The sequence below is a fragment of the Pseudopodoces humilis genome, chromosome 3 (assembly GCF_049639895.1).
Source record: "Pseudopodoces humilis isolate 2021_Gansu_Grassland_sample_001 chromosome 3, ASM4963989v1, whole genome shotgun sequence".
Lineage (NCBI taxonomy): Eukaryota > Metazoa > Chordata > Aves > Passeriformes > Paridae > Pseudopodoces > Pseudopodoces humilis.
In genome coordinates this window covers 1,371,516-1,394,945 of record NC_142202.1, presented here as the reverse complement: position 1 = coordinate 1,394,945, position 23,430 = coordinate 1,371,516, and the positions used below count along the sequence as shown (strand labels likewise).

At 45.2% G+C, this 23,430-nt stretch overlaps 1 protein-coding gene across 6 annotated transcripts in view; it reads left to right on the top strand.

The window, feature by feature from the left end:
- Window positions 1-918: 918 nt before the first annotated feature.
- Window positions 919-23,430, top strand: part of RTN4 (reticulon 4) — a 40,334-nt gene continuing 17,822 nt past the window's right edge. Inside the window, exons 1-4 of one of the 6 annotated variants that reach the window (XM_088052457.1) lie at window positions 919-1,484; window positions 14,773-14,829; window positions 15,630-15,659; window positions 15,747-18,062. In XM_088052457.1, the coding sequence (XP_087908583.1) occupies window positions 1,034-1,484; window positions 14,773-14,829; window positions 15,630-15,659; window positions 15,747-18,062 (2,854 nt within the window). In that variant the 5' untranslated portion in view covers window positions 919-1,033. Of the gene's footprint in view, window positions 1,485-7,970; window positions 8,007-8,818; window positions 8,955-14,772; window positions 14,830-15,629; window positions 18,063-23,430 lie in introns of those variants that run through there. The other 5 variants (XM_088052458.1, XM_014254645.2, XM_088052459.1 and 2 more) reach the window with 5 other exon arrangements.

Genomic DNA, 23,430 nt, shown 5'->3' with positions numbered 1-23,430 from the left:
CCTTCCTTTTTTCTGTTTCCTCTTTCCTTTCCTCCCTTTACCCCCTTTCTTTCCTCTTTCCTTTCCTTCTTTTCCCCTCTTTTCCTCTTCCCTTTCCTTTTTCCTTTTATTTTTCTCCTTTCACTTTTCCTTTCCATTCTTTCCCGCAGAAGTTGCACAATTTAAATTCATACTCTAAAGAGATGCTGAGATCTGTTCATGGGGCTGCCTTTACACTAGCACGGGTGGTTAAACAAGTTTGTCTCTTCTGACAGTGTCTCCTCTCTGTTTCTTTTTTCAGACTCGGGAAGGTTTTTGCATCATGTTTTGGTTAAAACTTCCATTCCCAAGGGAGGAAGGCGCTGGCTGACTCCACTTCCCGCCCCAGGGGATGTGCCTGCGGTGATCGGCGCGATGCCCAAGGAACAGCATCGGGATGGGGACGGCGCCTCACCCTTCCCCGGCCCCGCAGTGCGGCGGAGCCCGGGATGCCTCGGGATCCTTCGGTTACATCCAGGGTGAGAGAAGCCGGCCTAGGGCGGAGCGGTGCCCTGCGCCATCCGTACCCGGGAGCCCGGCCATCCCCTTCTCTTTATGGAGATCACTGTTTAAAACAACAAAAACGAGAGAGAATGACTCAGCCCTGGCAGAGGAGAGCGGTGAATCACGCCACCGCTCTCAGGCTGTCTGTCACGGGGGGATGGAGGGTCCCCGGGCCGTGCCCGTCTCCTTCGCCGCCCCACCCGCGTTTCTCCGCGCTGAACTTTACTCGACTTCTCAGCCCCGCTCCGCCAGCCCTCGGGCCCGCCCCACCTGATGCATATTCATGAGGGACCACGCCCGAGCCCGCCTCTCATTGGCTGCTCCTCGTTCTCTCCCGCTCCCATTGGTCGGCGCCGCCGCCGCTCCGGGCGGGGGGCGGGGCGGGCGCGCCCGCGCCTCCCGGGCGGTGACTCACAGGGCGTGGAGTGCGGGTCCCGCAGCGGTGGCGGCAGCGCAGCCCGCGCCTCCCCCCGCACCCGCACCGCTCATTGTTCCGCCCGCTCCAGGCACCATGGACGAGCTGGACCAGTCACCCCTGGTCTCCTCCTCCTCCGGGCCAGCCCGGCCGCAGCAGCCACAGTTTAACTACCAGTTCGTGCTCGACGACGAGAAGGAGGAGGAGGAAGAGGAGGAAGAGGAAGACGAGGACGAAGACTTCGACGAGCAGCTGGAGGTGATGGAGAGGAAGCCTGCCCCGGCTCCCGCCGCAGCCCCGCAGGAGCGGCCGCCGCAGCTGCTGGACCTCGGTGGCCCCGCCGAGCCGCCCCGCCCCGCTGCTCCGGAGCCGCCGCAGCCCGACTGGAGCCCCCGGGGAGCTGTGTCCTCTTCCTCCTCCTCCGCCACCACGCCGTCCCCCGCGCAGGAGCAGCCCCCGGCCCCCGCCCGGCCCGCGCAGCCCCAGCCGCCCAAGCCCGAGCCTGCTGTTGCCCCCCGGAGCAGAGGGTCCTCCTCCGGCTCAGCTGGTGAGTGCTCCCGCCCCGGGCCCGGGGAGGGCGGCGGCCGTCCGGGGGAGCCTCCGCCCGGGCCGCCCCGGTTCTCGAGTCCCGCTGCCCCGCCGGGAGGTTCCCTTTGTCTGCCGGCCCTCGGCCGCCTCCTGCGGCATCGCTCCCTCCCCTCAGCCGCGCTCGGGCGCGGCCCCGCTCCCCGCGGCCTCGCCGCAGCTCATGCTGGAGAAAGCGCTCCCCCTCCCCTTTCTTTCTTTTTTTCTAATTTTTTTTTTATTGTAATTTCTTCTCTTTCCCTCCTCCTCCCCTCTGTGTTATGCTAATGGCGAGAGGGGGAAGCGCCGCCCCGGCCGCCGCCTCGCACATGGGCCGCCCGGGGGCGAGGCCGCCGCCGCCGCCTGGCAACGGCCGCGTCGCGGGGGGAGCGGGGGGCGAGCCCGGGCTACCGGCCGAAGCCAGAGAGACCGGCCGTGTCCGAGGTACCGACTGAGCCCCCTGGGGACGGCCCTGCCCGGGGTACCGGCAGATCCCGAGGGACCGGCCGCGACGTCCTCGATGCTCTGGCCGGTTCTCTCCCGGCGCAGAGCCCTCCCCTCGCCGCATTGTCCCGGGCACAGTTCTCCCCGGGGCGGCCCGGCACTGCGGGTTTGGGTGTGGGAGCGCGGAGGAGGAGGGAAACATAAGATACTTGTAATCTTACTCATGTTTAACACAGCGCCTGGAGGGAGGGGCGAGGCGATGGACTGCGGAGCCGCCGGCCCTCCACCTGGCCGGCACAACCCTGCGGCCCGCAGCCTGCGTGGGGACGCCGCGCCCCGGCCGTGGACTGCGGGGCTGAGCCCCCGGGAGGGAACCGGTGACCTAGGGAGGAATGTGCTAGCACAAAGGGCGACCAGGCTCGCTGCTTTAGGTGTGGCAGTCCTAGAGAAGAATGTCGGCCTCGCGTCCTGGATGGCCGCGGTTTAGCCACGGCTGTCACCTGGGGCTTCTCCAAGGCGTCGCCCCGTAATGTGGGGGTTCGCCGGAGCACAGGGCTGTGGAGCGGAGGGCGTCACCCCCCAACAATTGCTGGTGCTGCCCTAGCGCCAGGGCTCTTCTCGGGTCTAATCCGGGAGCTGACCCGCGTGACTAATGCCTTGCATGCGGATTGCGAGTGTGCTTTGGCTCCACTTTTTAATTCAAAGTACAAGAGCTGACTTGAGACCACGAAAACAGTGAAAAGGAACAAATTCAAGTGCCTTGAGATCATCATGGTGTGTGCTTATCTTCATTGCTGTTGTGGTGTTGGTATGTTGTAAAGATGCAGGATTTCAGTAATGACTAAACACCACAGTACGGAGGGGCATGATACTCAAGATCTAATTTAAAAAATCTGGAACAATAATTTTTAAAAAGGCTTTTTAAAACCTGGATTTGTTTTTTTTCAGGGGAAGTTTCACAATGCATTTTATTTGCATGTGTGACAGGACTTTATAGTTACTTGTGCTGTTGTCTTTCACGAAGCCTACTTTGTTTTGTTCTTCTGGAAGCTCTCTGTGTAGCAATATGCCAAGGAGATTAATTTTTTGTTTGTTTCTACCATTTGGAGGGCAGATGATGACAAAAGCCTGCAACAGACTGAAGAGGAGGGATTCTATATGATGGATGAACAGAATTTTTTCTAGGCGTGTTCTCTTGAGTGGAGCTCTGGATGGTTTAAACAGAACTGAATGGAAGAAATAGGATCTACCGAATCATGTTGCTTTGAAAAGGAGGGATGAAAGTGTGCTTTCTGGAAGGGATTTGTTTGTTTTTTTCTCTCTGACCCTTGAAGGATAAGGCAAAAAGAGCACAGTAATTCCTGAAATAGTTCTGTTTTAGAGACTGAACTGTGAGAATTGCGTAGTACAGCTGAGAAGTGGCATCAAAGAGTTATTTTAATTTGTCAGTGATGATTAATTTAGGGCTCTGAAGTAAGGACTGGCATCTGGGGGAGGCCTGGTTTCCAAAGACAAGGTGTTGTAACACAATGCTCATCTAATGATGAGTTGAAATATTAGAAGCTCTGTACTTGAAACTCCTAGATGAGAACAAATTATGCTGATAAAAGCATTGCCAGGTTATCTCATGAGTACTTTGGCCTTCTCAGATACAGGAGCACTTAGTTTCCATCATGTTAAATATCCATTTAAACATCAAATATTTGTTAGTTTATTTGTTAGTTAGCAGAGGGTGTTAAAACTCTCTGGGTTAAGATATTTGACTTGGCTTCAAATGAGTTCACTCTCAGTCGTTCTGGGAGACTGGCAGAATGAATTTGCTGCCTGCAACTGGTGGCAGGGTGACCATGGCAGGGACAGCCACATGGCCCTGTGGTTTGCTCTCTGCAGAGTTGTGGTTTCACTTTGAGCTCTGCTGTTTGAATTTAAGGTGTAACTGAAGAATTACAATTCACCATCTAGAAATCTGGGAAAAAGAATCTCTTTATATTTTTGATTTATGAGGATTTGAGGCAAATAACTTTGAAATTCTGTTTCCAGGAGGAGAGTATGACCTGTAGCAAGTATGCAGAGAATAGTAGGGTTTCTTTTATCTGTAACAATTGGCCGTGGTGCTGCCCTTTGTCAGTGGAACAATAGCAAAAATGTATTGCCTGCTTGATGGCCCATTGAAATGGATTTTATGTATATATGGAGGTGTTTTTTACAAAGAAAACCTTTGTAATTGCTTTGGGTTGCACACTTAAGAGTATTCGGTATCATTGTGACATAATTATATGTAATGCAAGTCTCTGGCAGGGTAACAGCAGCCTACCTTGTGAAGAGCTAATATAAATATTTGCAGGAGGAGAAAACAAGCAGGAGCTCTGCAGTCAAACTTGGTCTCTCCTGAACAATTACTGGGGGTTTTGTGCTTGCTGTTTTGTGAGTAGCAGAAACTACAGCTCTGCTTAAATATTTTGATTACCTGAATTTACATAGGGTGCAAAAAAAAAAGTCACTTTGGGGTAGTTATACATGGCCAAAGTAATACCCCCCTTTTTTTGGCTAGCTGCCCGAAGTAAGAATAACCAGTGTACTATGATGAGTAGATATCACTTTTCTTCTTCAAGCTCTATATTCTTCAGCAAAAGGAGGGTCATATATCACTTTCCTGGAAGAGATTGGTGTGTTTTGAAGTTAAACTGCACTTACCAGAAGCCTGGACACAAAATCCACCAGACTGGCCCTAGGCCAGCAGGCAGAGAGAATAAAGATGTTTCCTTATGTGTCTGTTGCCTTCAGCTGACCTGGGTTAAATACATATGCAAACGTTGTGAGGGGCCGGTTTATTAATTAGTCTTGCTTTTCCATGTGGTTATATGGGATTTTTTCTTTAATTCATCCGTGCTGAGGAGAGGTTTCAGGAAGGTTTGCCAGTGTCAAGCAGAGGTCAGCAGAGCTGCCTGGAGCTGTCCCTGGCCAGGCTGAGCCCAGCCGCAGGAGGTGCTGAATAAATGCAGATCTATACTTGCTTCTGCTCACCCCAGCGAGTGAACCTTTTACCCTGCACATCCTGCATTTGCATTTTAGACAAATTCTAAACCAGCACATTTGCTCCTCAGACTTTTCTCTGTTGTGCTGCTGTGTCTGCATGGGCTGCTCCAGAGGAGTTGTGTGCATTTTAAGGACGGGATGCAGCATGACTTGGAAAAGCAGAGCTGTCCTTGAATGCTATCACTGGTGACTTTCATTTGCACCTTTCATTTATTAAAATATGTACCCACTGATCTTCAGTGTTTCTCTGAGGTGAGAGACACTTTCTCTTCCCAAGTATAATCAGCAAAGCTCTAAGGGAGGTGTTTAGAACCTGGATTATCTAACATGGAATGTGGTTTTTTTTTTTCTGTTGTAAAGAGGAGAATAATCAGCAATTTGACTGGTATAGTAAACCTTCATTTTCATGTTTCAGTGTTCCCATCTTGGTGAGCTCAACAAAAGATTGTTGTATTCATTGTCATGTGCAGTGTCTAGCACTGGGGCCTGTTTCTGTAACTGAGCTGGTGTAAGAGCTTCAGAAGCCAAACAGCCCTGGCTTCTGGTAAGCAGAAGTGTGTGCAAGGATAGTCCTGCCGAGTTGGATGGTATGTTTGCTTTATGTGTGTATCCCTGCTTTCCAGGATAAAACCACACTGCTTCCTCCTGCCCTATAATGATGGAGCCCTCAGGGAAGATTTGAATTGCACTGGGAGTTTTCCCCTTGGAGATGAAATCCTACAAACCACAAGTTAGGAGACAGTGAGGAGCCACTGTTTGTTTGCCCTCTTTCCCCATCTTCCCAGCCTGTACTTAAGGAAGCTTGGGACATGGCTATGGAGTGACCACTGCCTTGTCCACCTTGTTGCATCACCACTACTGGCCACAAAACCTCTTTCTTATCTCACAGATAACCACAAACAGCAGCACTCACAGGAAGTTGAGGGGAGTGTTCAGACTCCCAGTCAGAGGTTTTCTCGAATTTGCTGGGAAAGCAGATGTTCTCATTTTCCTTCCTCTTCCTGCAGTGCTTTGGAGAGCACTCAGTCCAAGAGCCTGGCTACTTAGCAGGAGGCACTTAGGCATCAGTTTTCTTAACCCTGGAGCCCAGTGTTTCCGTGCTGCTGGAATTCTGGGCGGCTCTGATGGTGGCCACACAATTCTGGGGGGATTTTGAGGCTTTGTGTGCCTGTTTCCATGTCCATTCTGCCACACCCAGCTGCTTGATGGCTCTCTGATCCGCCTGGCCTTTGTGTGCTGGGAAGGAACAAAGGGTGGTTAACCTTCAGCTGGAGCACTTGGTGTGCTGGAGTTCTATTTCTTTATTTTCTGTTAATATTTTGACAGAAGCTTCTTTTTTTTTTATTTGTGCTGGCAGGTTTCTATAGTAACTACCAAAGTCAGATAGAAAAATTAGTGAAGCATAATTCAATCTGAGAATGTCCTTTGGGGTCTAGTTTGGAGGCAAGGAAATAGTTCTTGGTCATTTATTGGCTAGAAAATGGAAAGCAACTTGAATCTTACAGGTAGATTGTCTTGAGATATTCAGAAATGCTTCTACATCAAGTAGGAGGTAAATTGTGTAACTATCAAGCTGCTTTAGAAATGAAATTAAAAAAAAAAAAAGAGCTATTATTGCCAAGTAAAAATTATGAACTGTGAGACCTCAGTAGAAAAGTGATGTTTTAATGCAGTTTTTCAAAAAATTTCTTTGTGTATGATCTAAAATAGAAATTGCTCCTGTGTATGCTTTGGAAACACTGCATAATATTTTCTACTTATTCTGCAGTCTCAGTTTTTGGGGCAGCCAGCACTGAGATCCTGCACTCCAGACAGATGACACATACTTGGTGGATGGCTTTTTAAATTGGTCTTTCCATCAATGAGAACTATTACAACAGCAATAAAATAATGGCCTTATTAATATTCACAAAGTCTGAGAAAATCAAATTATCTCAGTGAAATGTTTTTTGTCTTTCAAATGGCAATAATCAATCTGCTGCCAACTGTAGCTGTCAAAATATGAGATTTTAAGTTAGATTAGAGTTTATGGTTTTAAATTACAGCTTTCCCCCATGATTTTAATGGGTTTGTCTCAATTTGTTGCTTTCTGATGTATAAAGAAAAAATACTTTGCATTTTATATCCCCTCTCGATGTAGAAGTATTGGGAATAGCAGTGTGACCCTCCATGGTTTTCCTGGGAGAGTTGCTTTGTGTCTGAGAAGATACTCCCAGCTTCTACTGGCAGTTTTTTAATGACCAGGGCAATCATGTCATCAACTTCATCAACTGGGGGAGAGCATGTTAGTTAAGATGTCTTCAAATAAGGCACAAGACAGAGATAAATATAAACTTTCCTGTTGCCAGTTAAAAATGTTCTCAGTCTGTCAAAATCCTCCTGCTTATCCAGTCAGCGCTGGTTTGTGACAGTTTTCCTTGAACCCTGCTGTCCCCTCTTTTCTGACAGGAGAGAAAATTCCTTAATGCCTGTCGCTCTGTGTCCCCTGTGTGTGCCAAGGAAAACAGATGAAAGAGCATGTGTGAGGCCTTGCAAAGCAGCTTGGAGCTTAGAACAGACGGGAACAAACGGGGAGAAAAATGTCACTGGTGGCAGAGAGGCTCCTTCTTTTGTGGGCTTCAGCCAAGGTCTGCTGGGGGTACCTTCAGCCTGCTCAGGGGGATGGATTTAGAACACTTTAAACTAAAGTTTTCTTTAAAATACCACACTGTTAGACAGGAAAATTTGATTTTCTCTGTGTATTCTGTTTTGAATGAGAAAAAAATTGAAATGGTTGGGCAATACCTATATTGACCAAAATTATAGTGCTGTGGTAGTGTTGTTGCATGGTTGTCAGGAGGACATCAAGACTCAGAATCTTCACATTGCCTTTTCCCTTTAATTAAAAGATATTCTATAGCTATTAATGCCTACACCGAGTCCATTGCTCCCTGTTTTTCATATCTTACCCATCAGACATCTTATGCACCATTTTGTTTTTATTTTGCAGACTGTAAACTCTTATGTCAGAGGCTTGTCACACAAGGTAATGTGCTGGGAAGAGATGCCAAAAGAAATCAGTAGCATCTCGTCTCCATTCTTTAAAGATTATTTTGCTAATAAATACATTCTTCTGCAATGATAAGGTTGCTCAGCTAAATACTGCTTAATTTGTTTAATTGTGGGGAAAGCAGGGAAAAATCCATCTGTACAAATCAGTGAAAGGGAATCTTATGATTGGTATAATCTCTAAAATTAAATTGGATAATGTCTGCATAATGATAGGATTTGCATGGCTCTGTAGACCTCCTGCCTTTGAATAAGTTCTGATGTAATTACTATATTTTTCTGCTTTGTGGCACTGCCAGAACTCAAATTTCTTGTTATTTCAACGTATGGTTAAAGAGTCTGGGTCTTAAGGATGAGTTACTTAGGTTTTAGAGGAATTATGAAGTATTTTTTTGGTTACAAATGTTGCCCAAGACCGAGTAGTTTGATTTAAAGCTGTGTCTAGCTGGACACATGTGTTTGCATTTGGCTAGATTGTTTCTTTCTGCTTCTTTTTAATCAAAGCTATTGAAACAGTATAAATTGGTGGCTGCAAATGCTGAATCTGGGAACGTTCATATTTTAGATTGTTCTAAATTAAGCTTTATCTTTGCAATTAAATAAGTTTGATTTTTATATTAAATGCAGTTGTGATTGTGAAGTGGGTATTTCAGGCCATCAGAGGTGGGCTGTGAACAGTTGGGGTTAATTGTGGCCACCTGACTTCTACAAAGGGAGGCTTTGCCGACCACCTGATGCTACTTTGGGTAATAAACAGAATTTCTGTGATTGGGCAGCTGCTCCAGCCAAGGTGTGTGGTACTCAGCTGTGCCATTTACTCTTCCCTGAGCTTTGGGTCGTGCTGAGGAGCAGAACAGTTTTCTTTGTTCGTGAGAGAATTTCATTTCCTCCTGGTGAGCTCCTGCGGATTGCTGGGCTGGGATAGGTACGTGCATCCTGTTTCTGGGAATTTTGTGTGTACGTGGTGGGAGAGGAGTGAAAAGTTGCTTTGGAGCTGAACCCTGGGGCTTTTCTTCTTTGTTTGTTTAGTTTTGCTTACAAAAGATGCCCCATAAAATCCTGTCCCTGCTCTGAGGGGATGGGGTGACACTCGGTGGCATTATGGAACAGAACATTTTCACTCTCTGAAATGCTTTGGATCCTGTCCCTGGTGTTGCTGGTCAAAAGAGTGAGAAGAGAGTGGCAGCTGTGTCTGAAGTATTTAATGGCCTTTTAGAAACATCTTCCTTGTGGGTTCTTAATTTGGCAGCCTGGGAATTGTAACAGGGAATGTTGTGCTAGAGCCAGGGCTAATGTCTCTTCCTTGTGATCCCTCTGCTCCTGCTTTGCTTGGCACTTGGCTATTGCAAGGGAGTGGAAATTCCTTTCTTTTCACCGAATAGCTGATCAAAAGGAGAAGCAATAGCACATTGCTCACCTCTGTCCATGCTTTACAGCTTCTGTGTTGCTGGGAAGCTTGCCTCAAGTGGAGCTATTTTAAAAGAGGAGAAGCTGTGAAACTGGACCATGTAAAAATTATATTGAAAAAACTTGCCTAAACCGGTTTGGATACAGATTTCTGCTTAGACAACAAGAAAATGTTATTTGCTGGAGAATTGTTTGCAGAAACAGAGTATTTAAAATGCTCTTTTTGAACTTGTTTTCTTCATGCATTTTGAGTAGTGCAGAACTCTCCCTGCAGGTGATGCATGATTCCACTTTGCAGTAATTGCCATGAAGGCCTGAAACAGCCCTACAGCTGGGCTTGTTAATGATCAAAGGTCTTTGCTCCTTTTGTGATCCCAGCCGAGAAGCCCTCAGGATGTCCAAAATGGAGCTCCTTTTACCCCCTTAAATCTTCAACAACTCCCATCTTCTGTAGCAGCTTGCACACTTTCCTCCCAATATTTCCAAATAGTTTCCTAAACTGGAAACTTCTCTTTAAAAACTAAGACCTGTAACTAAAAGGAGCCAAATGAGAAAAACTAATTATTTTCTATGGCTCTGCAGCCTGATCTAATGATGTGAGAAGGTTCTATTAATAGTTAAAGTTCTTAATCTTGAGTGGTTTAAATATTTGGCGAAATCCCGTATTTAGAACAATCACATCATAACAGGAGATGATTTAAATGGAGTTTGTGTAGGCAGCCTCTTTTCTCAGGAAATTCTTGTGAAGTTGTGTGCCCTTGTTTTGTACTGCAGTAGGAAATTAGGCATCCAAGAACTTGAAATAATTAACTTTTAAATGGCCACATGTGTTGCTAAACAGCTTGAGACAGAAGTGCTGCTGGGGCAGCCTCCACTGTGGGCACATGAACAACTTGGTGCATTGAAAGAACAATTTCTCTTTGAGCTCTGCCCTAGAGGGGTTGCTGCAAATGGAACTTTTACACGATGTGTGAGTCATGTTACAGATGCCATTCCTCGGAGTATTAATTTTACCCTGTTTTCCTTTATTGTTAAATATTTATGTTAACAGGAGAGGCCTTTCACAATGTCCCACTGTGGGAGGTCAGGAAGGTAAAAGCAGTCCTTGGCCTGTTAGTTTGGTATCTTGCTCATTTCCTAAGCTTGCAAAGGTGAAATGGATTCTTGAAGTCTCCATTTTTGCTAATTTTGTTTTAAGACTAGCACGAATTTTCCAGCAAACTAATCCAGGAAGTGGTTTTTAAGCTCTGAAGGCTGAAACTGCCATCTAACAGCCTAATGCAAAACTGAAAAAGCTGCCAAAGCTAAACTGGGCATCAGGTGAAGTTTGCTCGGTATTTCTGTGGGTTTTGTCTGTTTTAATGCTGAGCTCATACACAAAAATAAGGAGAGCAGCAGAACAATGAAGCCACTTTAGCCCAGTCCTGCTGCTGCAGATTGGAAGGAGGCACATGGGAGCAGATGGAAGGGTCCTTCACTTACACAAACCCAGTGATGAGGGATAGGAATTGTTCTGGCTCAGTTCTTATTTTCTCTGACTAGACTGAAGTCCTCTGCTTTCCTTTGGCAAGTGTTTTTTGTGGGAAGAAAAAAGGCTCTTTTCTCATAAATTGCTTTTCTTGGCATTGTCAGTGTACTACTTAATTTTAAACATTTTTCTCCTTTTCTCTGGAAACCTTTGCAGATAACGTTCATTAGTCGTGTGAGAAATCTTTTATTTCTCTACTTTTTATCTGAAATTTTGGTATTTAAATGTTAAGTTTTATGCTGGTAATATCAGCATCTTGTAACATCAGCAGTTAGTGGGAAATCAGCAAAAATTAAAATGAGGGTTTAAAATTACACGTCTTTGTCATGCTGGTGTCAGGGTTCTTTATTTTTAAACAAAACTGAAATCTGATTCTCGTTGGGGGATGTTATGTTTTAGCTGAAATCATAATGCAGTTTTAAAATATGAGATTCCATGCTAATGAAAGAAGTGACAGGGCTATTTGTGGGTGATTTGTTCTTCGGTTTTGGGGTTTTTTTAAGGGAATATTTCATTTTCAGAAATCCAGTTTAAAGTTTACAGAATGTTTCTGGTTAAAAACAGGAATGCAGTCAGGCTGAGTCTCTAAAGTTCTCTTTAAAAGCCATCAGTTGGAGTGCTTTAGTAACTCATATAAAGTGGTGCCACTCATAAATAAGAGGTCAGCCTTTATCTTGGCTGCAATGCTGAAAGTACTTTACTAACTTGAATCATTATGGATTTTTGGCTGAAAAAGAATAGGGGTAAAAACTTTCTTCATGGAGATTGTGTTCATTTCGAGATCTCATTCTTCTGTGTTTCATGAAACAAAATCTGTCTTATGGAAGTGTTCACTGAGTTGATCTTACTGAAGGAGTTTTAGTTATGATTTGTAAAAAGTTATTATTTGTAAGAAGGTCACTTAGATTTTTTTCTGTATATATTAGGGTGAAACTTTGTTGTAGTGAAACTCACTTTGTCAGTTAAGGTGTTTTGAATATCTACTTTTGCTTGACAATATTGTTGCTCAGAGCTTGATGCATTCTTTTTTTTTTTTTTTACTTGATTCTGTCGTGTTGCTTATTTGGGTGTTTGTTTTTATTACCTGATTTCTGCCATTGAGATGCAAATAGGAGAAGTGATGGATCCTAGAAGTGTCCTACTTACCCACAGAGCTGTGTTTCTGCGAGGTTTCTACCTCCACATGGGAGGTGGGGATTCTTCAGCAGTGTCACTGCTGGAAAAAATCCCTTTCACCATGTCACTTCAATTGCACTCTGCAGAGAGCGGTGGTTCAGTCAGCACCGATGCTGATGGGGAGTTGTCCTACTCCATTTTCCCTGCTTGCCTGGAGGTGTTACACAGCCCCCCCAAGGGCAGGAAAAAACCCTTGTATCTTTTTCCTTTCAGCAGGAAAAATGCCTTTCTGATGTGGGTGGAGGGAGAGTGGGTGGTTCTCCTTGGCTGGTTAGGAAACACTGCTTTTATGTAATCTCTTCTCACACTCCAGCCATGTGTGGAAAATAAAGGTTGGGTGTGGACATGATACCCTTCCATTAAGAGAACCTGGGAAATTCAGTGGCTGGTACAGTGATTTTATGGTTCTGTGTTGGGTAAATGGAAGCCAGACCTCAGAAGGAGTTTTTGCCTTGTGCTGTCTTAAGTAAACACTGAAAAATGAGAGTCTGTGCTCTTAAACCCAGTGCTCTTTCCCAGAAAGTGAAATCTCTCTGTCTGGGGCTGGAAAACATTCAAAAGATTTTAAATGTGGAATTTTTGGTAGAGATTGCAGTTGACCTTTGGACAGGAAGGGAGCTGCACCTTTCAGGGATGACTTGTGTGTTTTCCTCTTCCCCTCCTTGCCCCCCAGTGGACTCTGCTGTGTTTATTTGCCCTTCCTCCTGCATTTCCAGCACCTCATCTCCGCTGCCTTGGTGTTGGTTTCCCTGGGAGACCCTTTTCTGTTGGGCTCTCAGGGTCTCTGTTCACACCCTGGCCCCATCAGGGCCATCCTGCTTTTTCTCCTGCCCCAAAACCCTTCCAGTACATCCGAGTTATGCTGCTCTGGGATGATCTGAAGGAGGGAGAGTGTGTGGTTTCAGGAAAGGTGTGGGCTGAGGAGCAGCCTCTGCTCGTGGGAAGGATCCTGGTGAGCCAGGGGATGTGGAGTCAAGAGGTCCTGGAATAAAGGGCCTGTAGTGGTACTTGGTGGAGCAGTTCTGTGACTCTATGTCACGTGCCCATCAGTTGTCCTCCAGTGTGGTTTTCGTCCTTAAAAGCTTTGCAACCATTGAACTGTGACACTGTTTTAATGTGCTCTAAATTTGGAATTGAGGTTTCTCTCTATATGGTCCTTAATCGAAAAATGTAATTTTTAGAAAACTGAGCAGAAATCCCTTTGGCCCAGCAGGAATTGAGGACCCTTCTGAATACCAAGTCCTACACTCAACTTTATTTCTTACTCTGTGTTCTGTCATCTTCAGGTGATACTTATAATCCACAAAATACAGCAAGAGATAAATATTCTGTGAATCAAACCCAATTGACTGTAGATTGTGACAGGAAATGCAGGTGGTGAGGAGACTTGATTTTTGGAACACTGATGGTGGGATTAACTTGAATAAACCAGACAGGTCATGAATGTCTGCAAGTGGCATTTCTTCTGCACAAGCTGTGGTTTAGTGCCAAAACACAACTTAGTTTAGTTCCTTTCCTGACTGGGTTATTATGTATGTGCTGCTGCAACTACCAGATTTCTCACTTCTTGCCTTTCATCTTTTCAAATCAATAGCTTCTATTATTCTTTGCTTTTAATATTAATGAAAAAAACAAGCCAAAAATATTCCCACCTCTTTTCCAGTACTTGATTTTGTCCAGGCAAATACCATAGTTCAAGATTGTTGGTGTCTGTACTGAGAATAAAAATCTGATTTAGGTGCTTTAATATAATTTTTTGCTCTGCTAATGCAGTAGATGTAAATTGCAAATATTCTCTAACAGCCTCAATTGGAAAAGTTTATGCACTTCTCAGAATGAAATAAATTTACCTGAATGGTATTATTCTCACATGAGTGTAAAACTAGCAGGCTGTGATGGACCTGGGGAAAACCCTGCTGCTGACACAGAAATCCAGAGAAGAACTGTTTTTGCTTTGCCACTTTCCTTATGATGGCTGGTATTGCAGCTTGGAGTGGAAATTGGAGAACTGGGTTTGTCTTGGGAGATACTGGGCTTAAAGCAAACACAACAAAGCCAAATACACTGCTTGGATCATGCCAAAAAAGACTTTAAAAATAAAAGCTTCTGCTGGGGGCTTGTCGGTATGATACCAAAAGGAGAAGAGTAAAGGCATAAAGCAGGTGGTATGGCTCAGTGTGGCTGTGTTTGTGGGGCCTTTCAGAGCTTGCCTTAGTCATCTCAACTTTGAGCAGTGTTTGGTTGGGTTTGTTGGGGCTGCTCTCGCACAAATGCAGGGTGTGAGGACACCTTGGGTGGGGAGAGCTGAGTAAGGACCGTGTGCCACTGGCAATGGCAGGTGTAGCTGCTCAGTGGTGTGCAAGGTCAGGGAATGAAAATAAGAGCAGCTGCCAAGGCATGGCTCAGCCTACCTTGGTCACTGGCTTGGAGGGTGGAGATCCCTCAGTAAAGATCCCATTGTGAATGGGGAAATCTGGGTGTCGAATCACCCGGCTCTGCTGATGGTGTTCCCTGGTTCTCTTGGGCGCTGCCTGTGGATCCCTTGGGTTTATTGGGAACTGACTCCTCATGCGCTTTCTCCCCTCTTCACCCTGGCCCTTCCTTCTGCTGAGGTTATTTGTTTGTTTTTCAGATGAGACCCTTTTTGCTCTTCCTGCTACACCTGCGCCTCTGATGCACTCCTCTGCAGGCAAGTTCTTTCTGCTCCCCTTTGTCTGAGTACCTCCTGCCTTTCTGACCTCATTAACCCTTTCCCACTAGTCTGCCTCTACTGAAAGTCAGCATGGGTCCAAGAATAGCCTCTGTCGCATTTTTCAGTTTTGACTTTTCAGTTGATCTATTCCAGATTTTAATACACATTCATTTGTTTATGTGGTAAACTGTTTCATAAACAAGATGCAGCCATCTGTGAATTCTTGGACCCTTGATGTAGGAGAGAAGTTGATACTGTTAACAGGTTAACACATCAGAGCATAGTTGCTTTGCTGATTTAGCAGAAAGATTTAATCTATAGTAACCTTCTGCAGTATTTTAAAGAAGTAAAATTTGTACCTGTGGTATTGATTTAGTGGTTTTTATTGGGTACACCATCCACAAATTCCCATTTAAAAAAATGTGACAAAAAAAGACTTTGCTGGCACACATTTGTGCAATATGTTTATGCCCAAGCATCCACACACCCCCTGTCTCTGTCTCCCCTTTGCCACCCTCCTGTTCTGGCTTTGTTAATATTGCCCCCCTGTACTTGTCTGGCATCTTCAGCTTTACTGAGATCTTTGCACTGCATAAAGTTGCTGCTTCTTGAGCCTCTTGCTCACTTCTCTCCTAGAAGTGAAGTAGAATAGCTTTAAGTGATTAATGGCTCATAGTATCCATGCTAGACCTTGGAAGAGCTTTTTAGTAGCTAAAATCATGTGAACCTGTTGAAAGTTTGCACTGACTTTGAGAGCACTTGCATTCTCTAACTTTCCTTTCTATCCACGGTCACAGAAAAAGTTATGGACTTGCAGGAGCAGCCAGGTAACACTAAGTCGCTTGGTCAAGAGGATTTTTCTGCAGTCTCGCTTGATCCTGCTCCTTCTCTTCCCTCCTTCTCTCCTCTCTCAGCCGATCCCTTTAAAGAGCACGCAGCCTTTGGTACCCTCTCAGATGGATTTCCTCCTGCAAGAGGCACTTACAAAGAGAGCTCCAGTGAGGTTTATAAAGAACCTATGAAAAATGCCAGAAACCCCTTTCTTGCAGAGGGAAATGATAAAGACATTTCAGAGATGAAATACTCACAGCCCCCATTTGCTAAAGAAGAAGCAGCCATTTTATCTCCAGCTAAAGAAAAGACACAGCTAGAGGGCCCTAAAGAATTACCTAACCTGGAGAAAGCACCTGCACAGCAGCTGAAAATGTCTCTAGAATCTCCCCAAGATTTATTTGAAAGAAACGAGGAAGATGACTCCTTTAACAAAGACAAGTATGGAGGAAGTGGCGATCATGGTGAAAAAGGGGTGCTGAAAGAAGACCCTCTTAGGAGGGAAGAATATGCAGACTTCAAACCATTCGAGCCAATATGGGAAGTCAAAGGCGCTAGTCACGGACTGAGCAGCATGAGAGAGGATGTTGGAAGTAAGATAGACGCCAAGCCGGAGAGCAGTTTGGATGACAAATATGGTGTGGGTAAGCTGAATGTGCAGAAGGATTACGAAAGAGAGAGTGAAGGCAGTGCTGAAGAGCCCTCCTTCCCCAGCACCCCAGAAGCTGTAAAAGAACCTTCGCAGACTTACATCACTTGTACTAAATTTGACTCCCCTCCAAGTCCTGGTGGCAACAAAGGCAAATCTCTTTCTCCACTAGAGGAAGGCACTTCAGAAAACAGAACGGACGATGAGAAAAAAATTGCAGAACTGAAAGCTCAGACGGGCCCAGAACAAGGTAATTTTGCTGCTGGAGTAGCTGGGCAGGAAGGACAGAGAGCTGACCCTGCTAAAGCCCAGGGGGTCCCGCCGGTGCCACCCGACAGCGCCGCAAACATGCCCGAGGGTCTCACTCCTGACCTGGTGCAGGAGGCGTACGAGATGCACGATGCAGCCTGCACAAAACTGGCTTACGAACCCAAGATTGATTTAGTGCAAACCTCCGAGGCAGCGCAGGAGACGCTGAAACCCGCGGCGCAAATCTGCCCCTCCTTCGAGGGCTCGGAAGCTGCTCCATCGCCAATATTGCCGGATATTGTTATGGAAGCCCCGCTAAGCACCGGCACTGCTGGGGCAGAGGCATCTGCTGTGCAGCTGGAAGCTTCCCCACTAGAAACATTTATGCCCACTGCCAAGTATGAGAATGTAAAAGAGGCTGAAAAACCTCCTGTGTACCAAGAGGCAGTGAAGGTACCACTGACACAGGCCCAGGAAGCAAAGGAGACACTGGCATTTAAACAACCTGATGGTGAGAGCAGCAGCACTCCTGAAGATCTGGAGACTCCTTATATATCTATTGCATGTGACTTAATTAAGGGAACAAAAGTTTCTGGTGAATCCCCTTCTCCGTCTTTCACAGAGTATTCAAAGATGCCAGTAACAGAAAGCATTTCTCAGGATGTGCCTGAAGACAAGGAGCTAGATGGAACCCTGTCTCCACAGTTTGGAAAAGCTGGCCTGTTTAATAGCCAGATGATATCTGACTTTGCTGAGGAAGAAAGTGAAGATCCATCTCTCTTTAAAAGTAAATCCACTGAGAGTATTGCCACTGATGAAGAACATGAGGAAGGACTGGTGGATTCAGTAGCTGCCACGGGCAAGCCTTATCTGGAGTCATTCCAACCCGAGCTGGACTCTTCCAAAATTGTTGCTGCTCCACCATCTGAGCCAATAATAGCCAAGGCAGATAAGATTCCTCTTCAAATGGAAGAGCTGGATGCTTTGGCTTATTCAGCTGATGTATCTGTTGCTATGGAGCCAAAAACAGGAGATGACAAAGCTCTCTCACCCATGGAGTCTTCCCCAATCTCAGTGGAAGAAGACTTTGTGATGTTAGGTCATCCTAAAACTATTCCTGAATTTGTGACAGAAGCCACTGACCGAGAAATAATGCACAAAGGTGAAGGTGAAGACATCAGTAAGGTGATCCAGGGTGAGAAGAGGCAGTTGCCTTGCCCAGAGCTGCCCTGTGATCTGTCTGTGAAGAATGTAGAAGTAAAAGCTGAGGAAGATACCAATGCCTTGAAAAAGTCTTTGGAGGCTGTGGACAGAGAAGTGCCTGAAGTATCCACCATGTCCTTACCAGCCACAGATACCTCACCTTTATCTGCTGAAAAAGAGCTAGTCAGTGTAGTAAAACCAAGAGCTTTTGAGAAGGAAGCTGAGAAAGAAGCTGCTTCTGTTAAAGAAAAGAAAAAACCTACTGCTGTATTTTCAGCAAAGCTGAATAAGTCTTCAGGTAATCCATGTATGCTGTCTTGCAGTTTGCTGGTCTGCATAATTCTTTAGCTAAACTTAAGCATGTCTTGACTCTTTTAAAATCACTTTCTGTAAACTTCTCTGTAGACCAAGGGTAACAGAAAATGTCGGTGCCTGCACTTGTACCTTTCTCATATTCTGATTGCTTTAGTAGCTTTTTTCTGTTTATCAGGGGTGGACTCAGCATCTCCAGGTTTCTCCTCCAGCTCTTCTGCTCGATGCAGAAATAAGTGGCTGCTCACTGCAGGCCCTTCCATGCCTGTCCACAGGCTGGGCACAGGGTGGCCACCCAAACTCTGAACCTGGGCTGCTGCTTGCTGTGTGCACATGTTTTGAAGAGGCATTTCTTCCTTTTCATTAACAGTTCAGACATCAGACTGTAAAACTCAGGAAAATACTCCTGCTGCTCCTGTATGTGCCTGGAATCCGGAAAAGAGCCTGTGCATCTCCAGCCTGCCTTAGATAAGGCTGGTGGTTTAAACCAAGTGGAGAACGTGAGGGAGTTTAGTGTGCAGATTACTGGAAAAGTGCTCGTTAGGAAGTTGAATGTTCTGCAAACACTAAAATTGGCTTACGCACAGCACAGGTATTAATTTCTGTTTCTCTTTTCAGGCAGGGCTTGCACTTCAGCGTAGTTAATTTTTCTTACAGTAATGTGCAGTCACAGTAGCAGGAAGTTGTATTCTTTTCTCTAAACTGAACACCTCATGCATTTCCAGCTTTTTGTAGATTAGGGGAATACTTTGCTTTTTGATATTGCAGCACTCTGCTGCTACTTAAGCTTTGACCAGCAGCAATCACACAAAAAAAAAACAGCTACTGCAGAAAGCACAGTGCTCTAAATAGAAAAGCAGGAGTTAGTTTGACTCAGCAGCAGTACTGTATTTATGCAGTAGCTCCAGCCTACAGTTCATAAAATAGGATTACAGAATACCCTCAGTTGGAAGGGAATGGCAGGTGTATGCTGAAGTGCACATCAGTGTTGGTGCAATTGAAATAGGTTTGGGAAATAAGGTAGGTGATGTATTTTTTATATTTACCTTTGCCATTTTTCCTGTCTCACCTCCTCTACATACAGGTAAGGCAGAAAGGACAGAGTTTTGCTTTTCCCTTGGGGTAAAACTTCATGGATAACCTGCACTGCCGAAACTCTTAGTGTGTCTGTGTGGTCTGTGAAGGCTTCCAGCAGACAGAACTGTCTAGAGAGCAGCTGTGTGTCTTGGACTTCATGTCAAGGGGTTAATTGCTTAGAGCTCAGACTACTTAAAAACAAACCCAAAAACAAAACACTGCACTTAATAGAAGAGCTTTTGTGTTAGTTGTTTTTAAAGGGAGGCCTTTGCAGAGGGTCTTCAATCATTGCACTGGGGCTGGCAAGTCCCTGCCTGGGGCAGGCAGCCCCTAGCTGTGGCTCTGGGGAGGACACAGCTGCTGCTCTTCCATCCCTGGGAAGCTGCCAGAGCAGAGAGGAGGAGCTGAGCAGTGTCATGGCTCTCCCATCCACGGCCCAGTGCAGGGACAGGACCCAGCAGAGTGCTGTGAGCTGGGCTGAGGAGCTGCAGCCTCCCAGTGTTGTGTTCACTCTGGAGAGCAGCTGGAATTTTCATTTTTGATGTGCTGTGTTGTTTGGGAAGAAAATTTTTTTGCTTTACGCCAAAGCTAAATAGATCAGACTACCAACTCAAAAATGGGCCTTTTTTTCCTGGATTTTTCTCCACACTCTGCTGTGTTGCAAAATACAGAACTGGACTTCTGAGACAAGCCACAGACATCAGTTGTCTGCTTTAAATACCACCCTGCTTAGGCACAATTTCAGAGCTATCACTGAAGAACTAACAAGGAGGGATTGTTCATCACAAGGCCAAGTACATCTGTGCATGTGTTTGGCCTTCTGAGTCTACCTTTGTTCTTTGGGGCTTTTTTTCCCTACCAGTCAGTGGAACTGAAATAGATTTTGCTGTGTCTTAAGACTCGTGGAATTCAGCTGGTGTGATGGTGTGACTGATGCTTGTTAAAGCTTTAATCTGAGCTGCCTTACTGGTGCACTTAAATCCAAGGTTGTGGAATGCTTACTTAACAGCGCTATTTTTCGGAAGCTAACCTAAATGCCAGTGTGTTGTAACTTCCCACAGCCCCAGTGGGCTGCAGGGAGCTAACAGATATTCTAGAAAGGTTGCAGATACTTTTTAAACTTCCCCATTCCACTGAAGAAAATGGAAAACTTTGAAGAGCCTCCTGGGTAGAAGGAGGTTTGTTAAATGGTGCCTGGCACACCCTTGGGTAACCTGGACAGATTTAAGAAACACACAAAAGCAAAAAAACCCCAAACCCAAACAAATTCAGAAGAGTGGGTAACAACAGTGACAGTTTTAAGGGCAAACACCCCCTTGTAACACCAGCAATTTCTGCTGTCTTGAATACAGTGGTGGGTTTTTTCCCCAAGTTTGTATTTCTCAGTAGCTGCTGTATTTGGCTTTGAGCAAATAGCCATGTTTCTCTGTCACCTTCAGCAGACCTCAAATACCCATTCCTGAGCTCCATCAATGCTCTGCCTGCTGAGATGTGACCTCAGTGGGCAGTTCCTGTGTGTTCCTGTGTGTCTGCAGCAGGCCCTGGGTTAGGGCCAGCCTGTGTGACAGGGCTTTAATGCCATCTAGTGTTTGTCACCGAGGTGGAATCTCAGTGCCTGCCCGACAGGAGGGATCCATCCAGGTCTGGAGAAATTGCCAGCTCCTGAAGAGAGGTGAAAGCTAAATATACATTTTCCATATCTCAGCCCTTCTGTTGCAGACTTTCTTCTCTCATACAGATGATTAATCCTCCCCAAGCCCATGCTTTCCACAAACCTGCTTTTGATTGATGGGATGTAGAGGCTTTTATATCATTGATATTATTGAATTATAGACTCAAAATCTCTGGCCACAACAAAGTTACTTACTAAAATGGACATTGGTGGTTTCAATCCCTCAGTGTGTCCATGCTGAGTATTACAACAATATTTAGAAGTAATCAAGACACTCAGTTTCCCAGAATACCTTTGTGTCATCGTGGGTTTGACCACCAGCTCTGTAGATATTCCCTTCAGATTAAATCTAACTGCTTTATTTGCTTTCATTACAGGCACTAAGAAATGCAGCTAATTAATAATATTTCCTAGATTTTCTTGAGGGGGCAAATATAAAGGTGAAGCTCAGGTGGGAAATGTGCTTTGACAGGGTGGTACTAATGCTGAATCTTTCCTTTCTCTTCCTACAACATGGGGGGCAGAAATCAAATACTTCCTGTGATGCTGTAACAGAAGGACGTTTAAAGGAAGTTCTGCCTGATACCAGCTGCACCCATTTGGGGAATTTCTGCTATTTTCTGTGTTTGTAGTGAGTTAAATGGAGCCACTCAGCAGATGGGAGGTGTTTGGGTGGGTTTGTTGTTTTTCACTGGAGAAAAAATGCCTTGGAATACCTCTGAGTTTATTTCAGAAGCAGATTGGTAGAATTTAATTCAACATAAAATATCTTGATTTAATTTCATCTCATTGTATTCTTAGATTCTTTGCTTGTTCAGGTCATCTTTTATGCTATCAGGTAAATAGTAATAAATGGAGAGTTCCAGAGGGCAGAGAATTTGCGGAGAAGGAGGAGAAATGAGGAAAAAACCAAACCCAATGAGTGAAATTTTTCTGAAGGAAAGATAAAGACCTGCTGTGTTTCATTAGAGCTCATGACCCCTGTTGAGAGACTTGTGTTGCTGAGGCTGCTAAAAGAGCAAAGCCTGAGGGAAGATCCTTTGGAGTGGCACAATCGGGGAGAAAATGGAACATTTGGGCCAGGTTCCCACCTTTGCCAGGTAGGCACCAGCACTGAGGGAGGTGCAGTGCTGCTGTCAGTGTGAGTAGTGAGTGAGTAAAGCACTCACCCTGCCCCGTGGAGCCTGGGGTGTTCCATGCCACGTGTCCAGAACTGATTGTGTCTGACTTGTCTGGGGGAGCTGATAATGCCACCTCCTCTGTGCTTGGCGTTCAAACATGCTCTGGAGGCAGCTGTGCAATATCCCTGCTGCAAACAGCTGCTCCACAGGTTTGGCAGTGCTGGTGCCCAGTTTATGTGCAGAGTAGGGTCCCCTCGTGCCTGGAACAGGAGATGGATTTCATGATGGTGTTTGCATGGAGTGGTGAGAGTGAACACTGAGTATGCAGGGAGTAAAGATGAGGCTCTGGAGGAACTCCTGGAGGGCGGTGAGGGCACACTGGAGATGGGAAGATGAGATGTGGAGCAGCCACTCCGCTGTGGCCACAACGAACTCTGCATGGGCAGAGTTGCACAAATACACTATTTTAAAAGATAAAGGATGTAAATATAAAATTAAGAGGCTTTAATTTGGTATCTTTATAAATTTGATAATTAATGGAAAGACTTTTGCAAACACGATGTTTTTGGCAAATTTATTGACAGTGCAAATATGGAAGGAGACTCACAGGTTTTGGTGACTTCCAGTTCAGCTTGAAGACAGAAGCAGGTTCTCAGATGTGTTTTGTACTTTTTTTTTTTTTGTACAGTGTGACTTTACACATTTACTTGCAATGTGATGTTTGAATATACACTCCCTACTTCCCTCCTATTTTGGATTTGTTTGGATTTACCTGTTGAAATTGGAACTGAAATGCACATCTTTGTATAAGTTAAAAGGAGATGTAACTGTTCCTGCTGTCAAAGGAGGCCTTAAATTTATGTAGCAGTTGAAGTCAAACCCAGGACTTTTGGGTCTCTTTCTAGTAATCCTTCTCAACGTAAGATTGTTCTAATGAAAAGTGAAAGTGTCTATTTAAGGTGTGAATTGGGATCTCTAGCCCTCCTGGTCTACAGGATTTTTGTGGAAATGTGGGAATGCCCTTTTCTTGTTCTTAAGAAAACGGTGAAAATGTTCTTAAGAAATGGTGACATTTAAGAGGCTTTGGAGCAGTCCTGGGAATATTTTAGCATTCTGTTGTTAGCTCCAGACCTTAAGAAAATCAAAACTGGAAAAGTTGTGGTTTTTTCAGCAGAGAAAACAAAATGACAACAGGATTCCCACAGCTCTTCTCTTTCAGATTCAGTCTCCTGACTCTGTGCAATACTTTACATATGTTGGTAGTGTAAACTGTCAGGTTCCTGTTTTTATTTAAATGAGGGGAACAGTTAATTGTCAGGTGCAAACAGAAAATGCTGATGTAAAATAAAAAAGGGGAAGGTGTTTGTTTGGAGGAATTAGGTAAAGGGCTGAGTAACTTTTTTTGCAGCCTTGCTTAAGAGGAACAAATGCAGCTGAGCAACTCCTGAGGACTAAAGATACCAGCAAATGGGTTAATCGTGCTC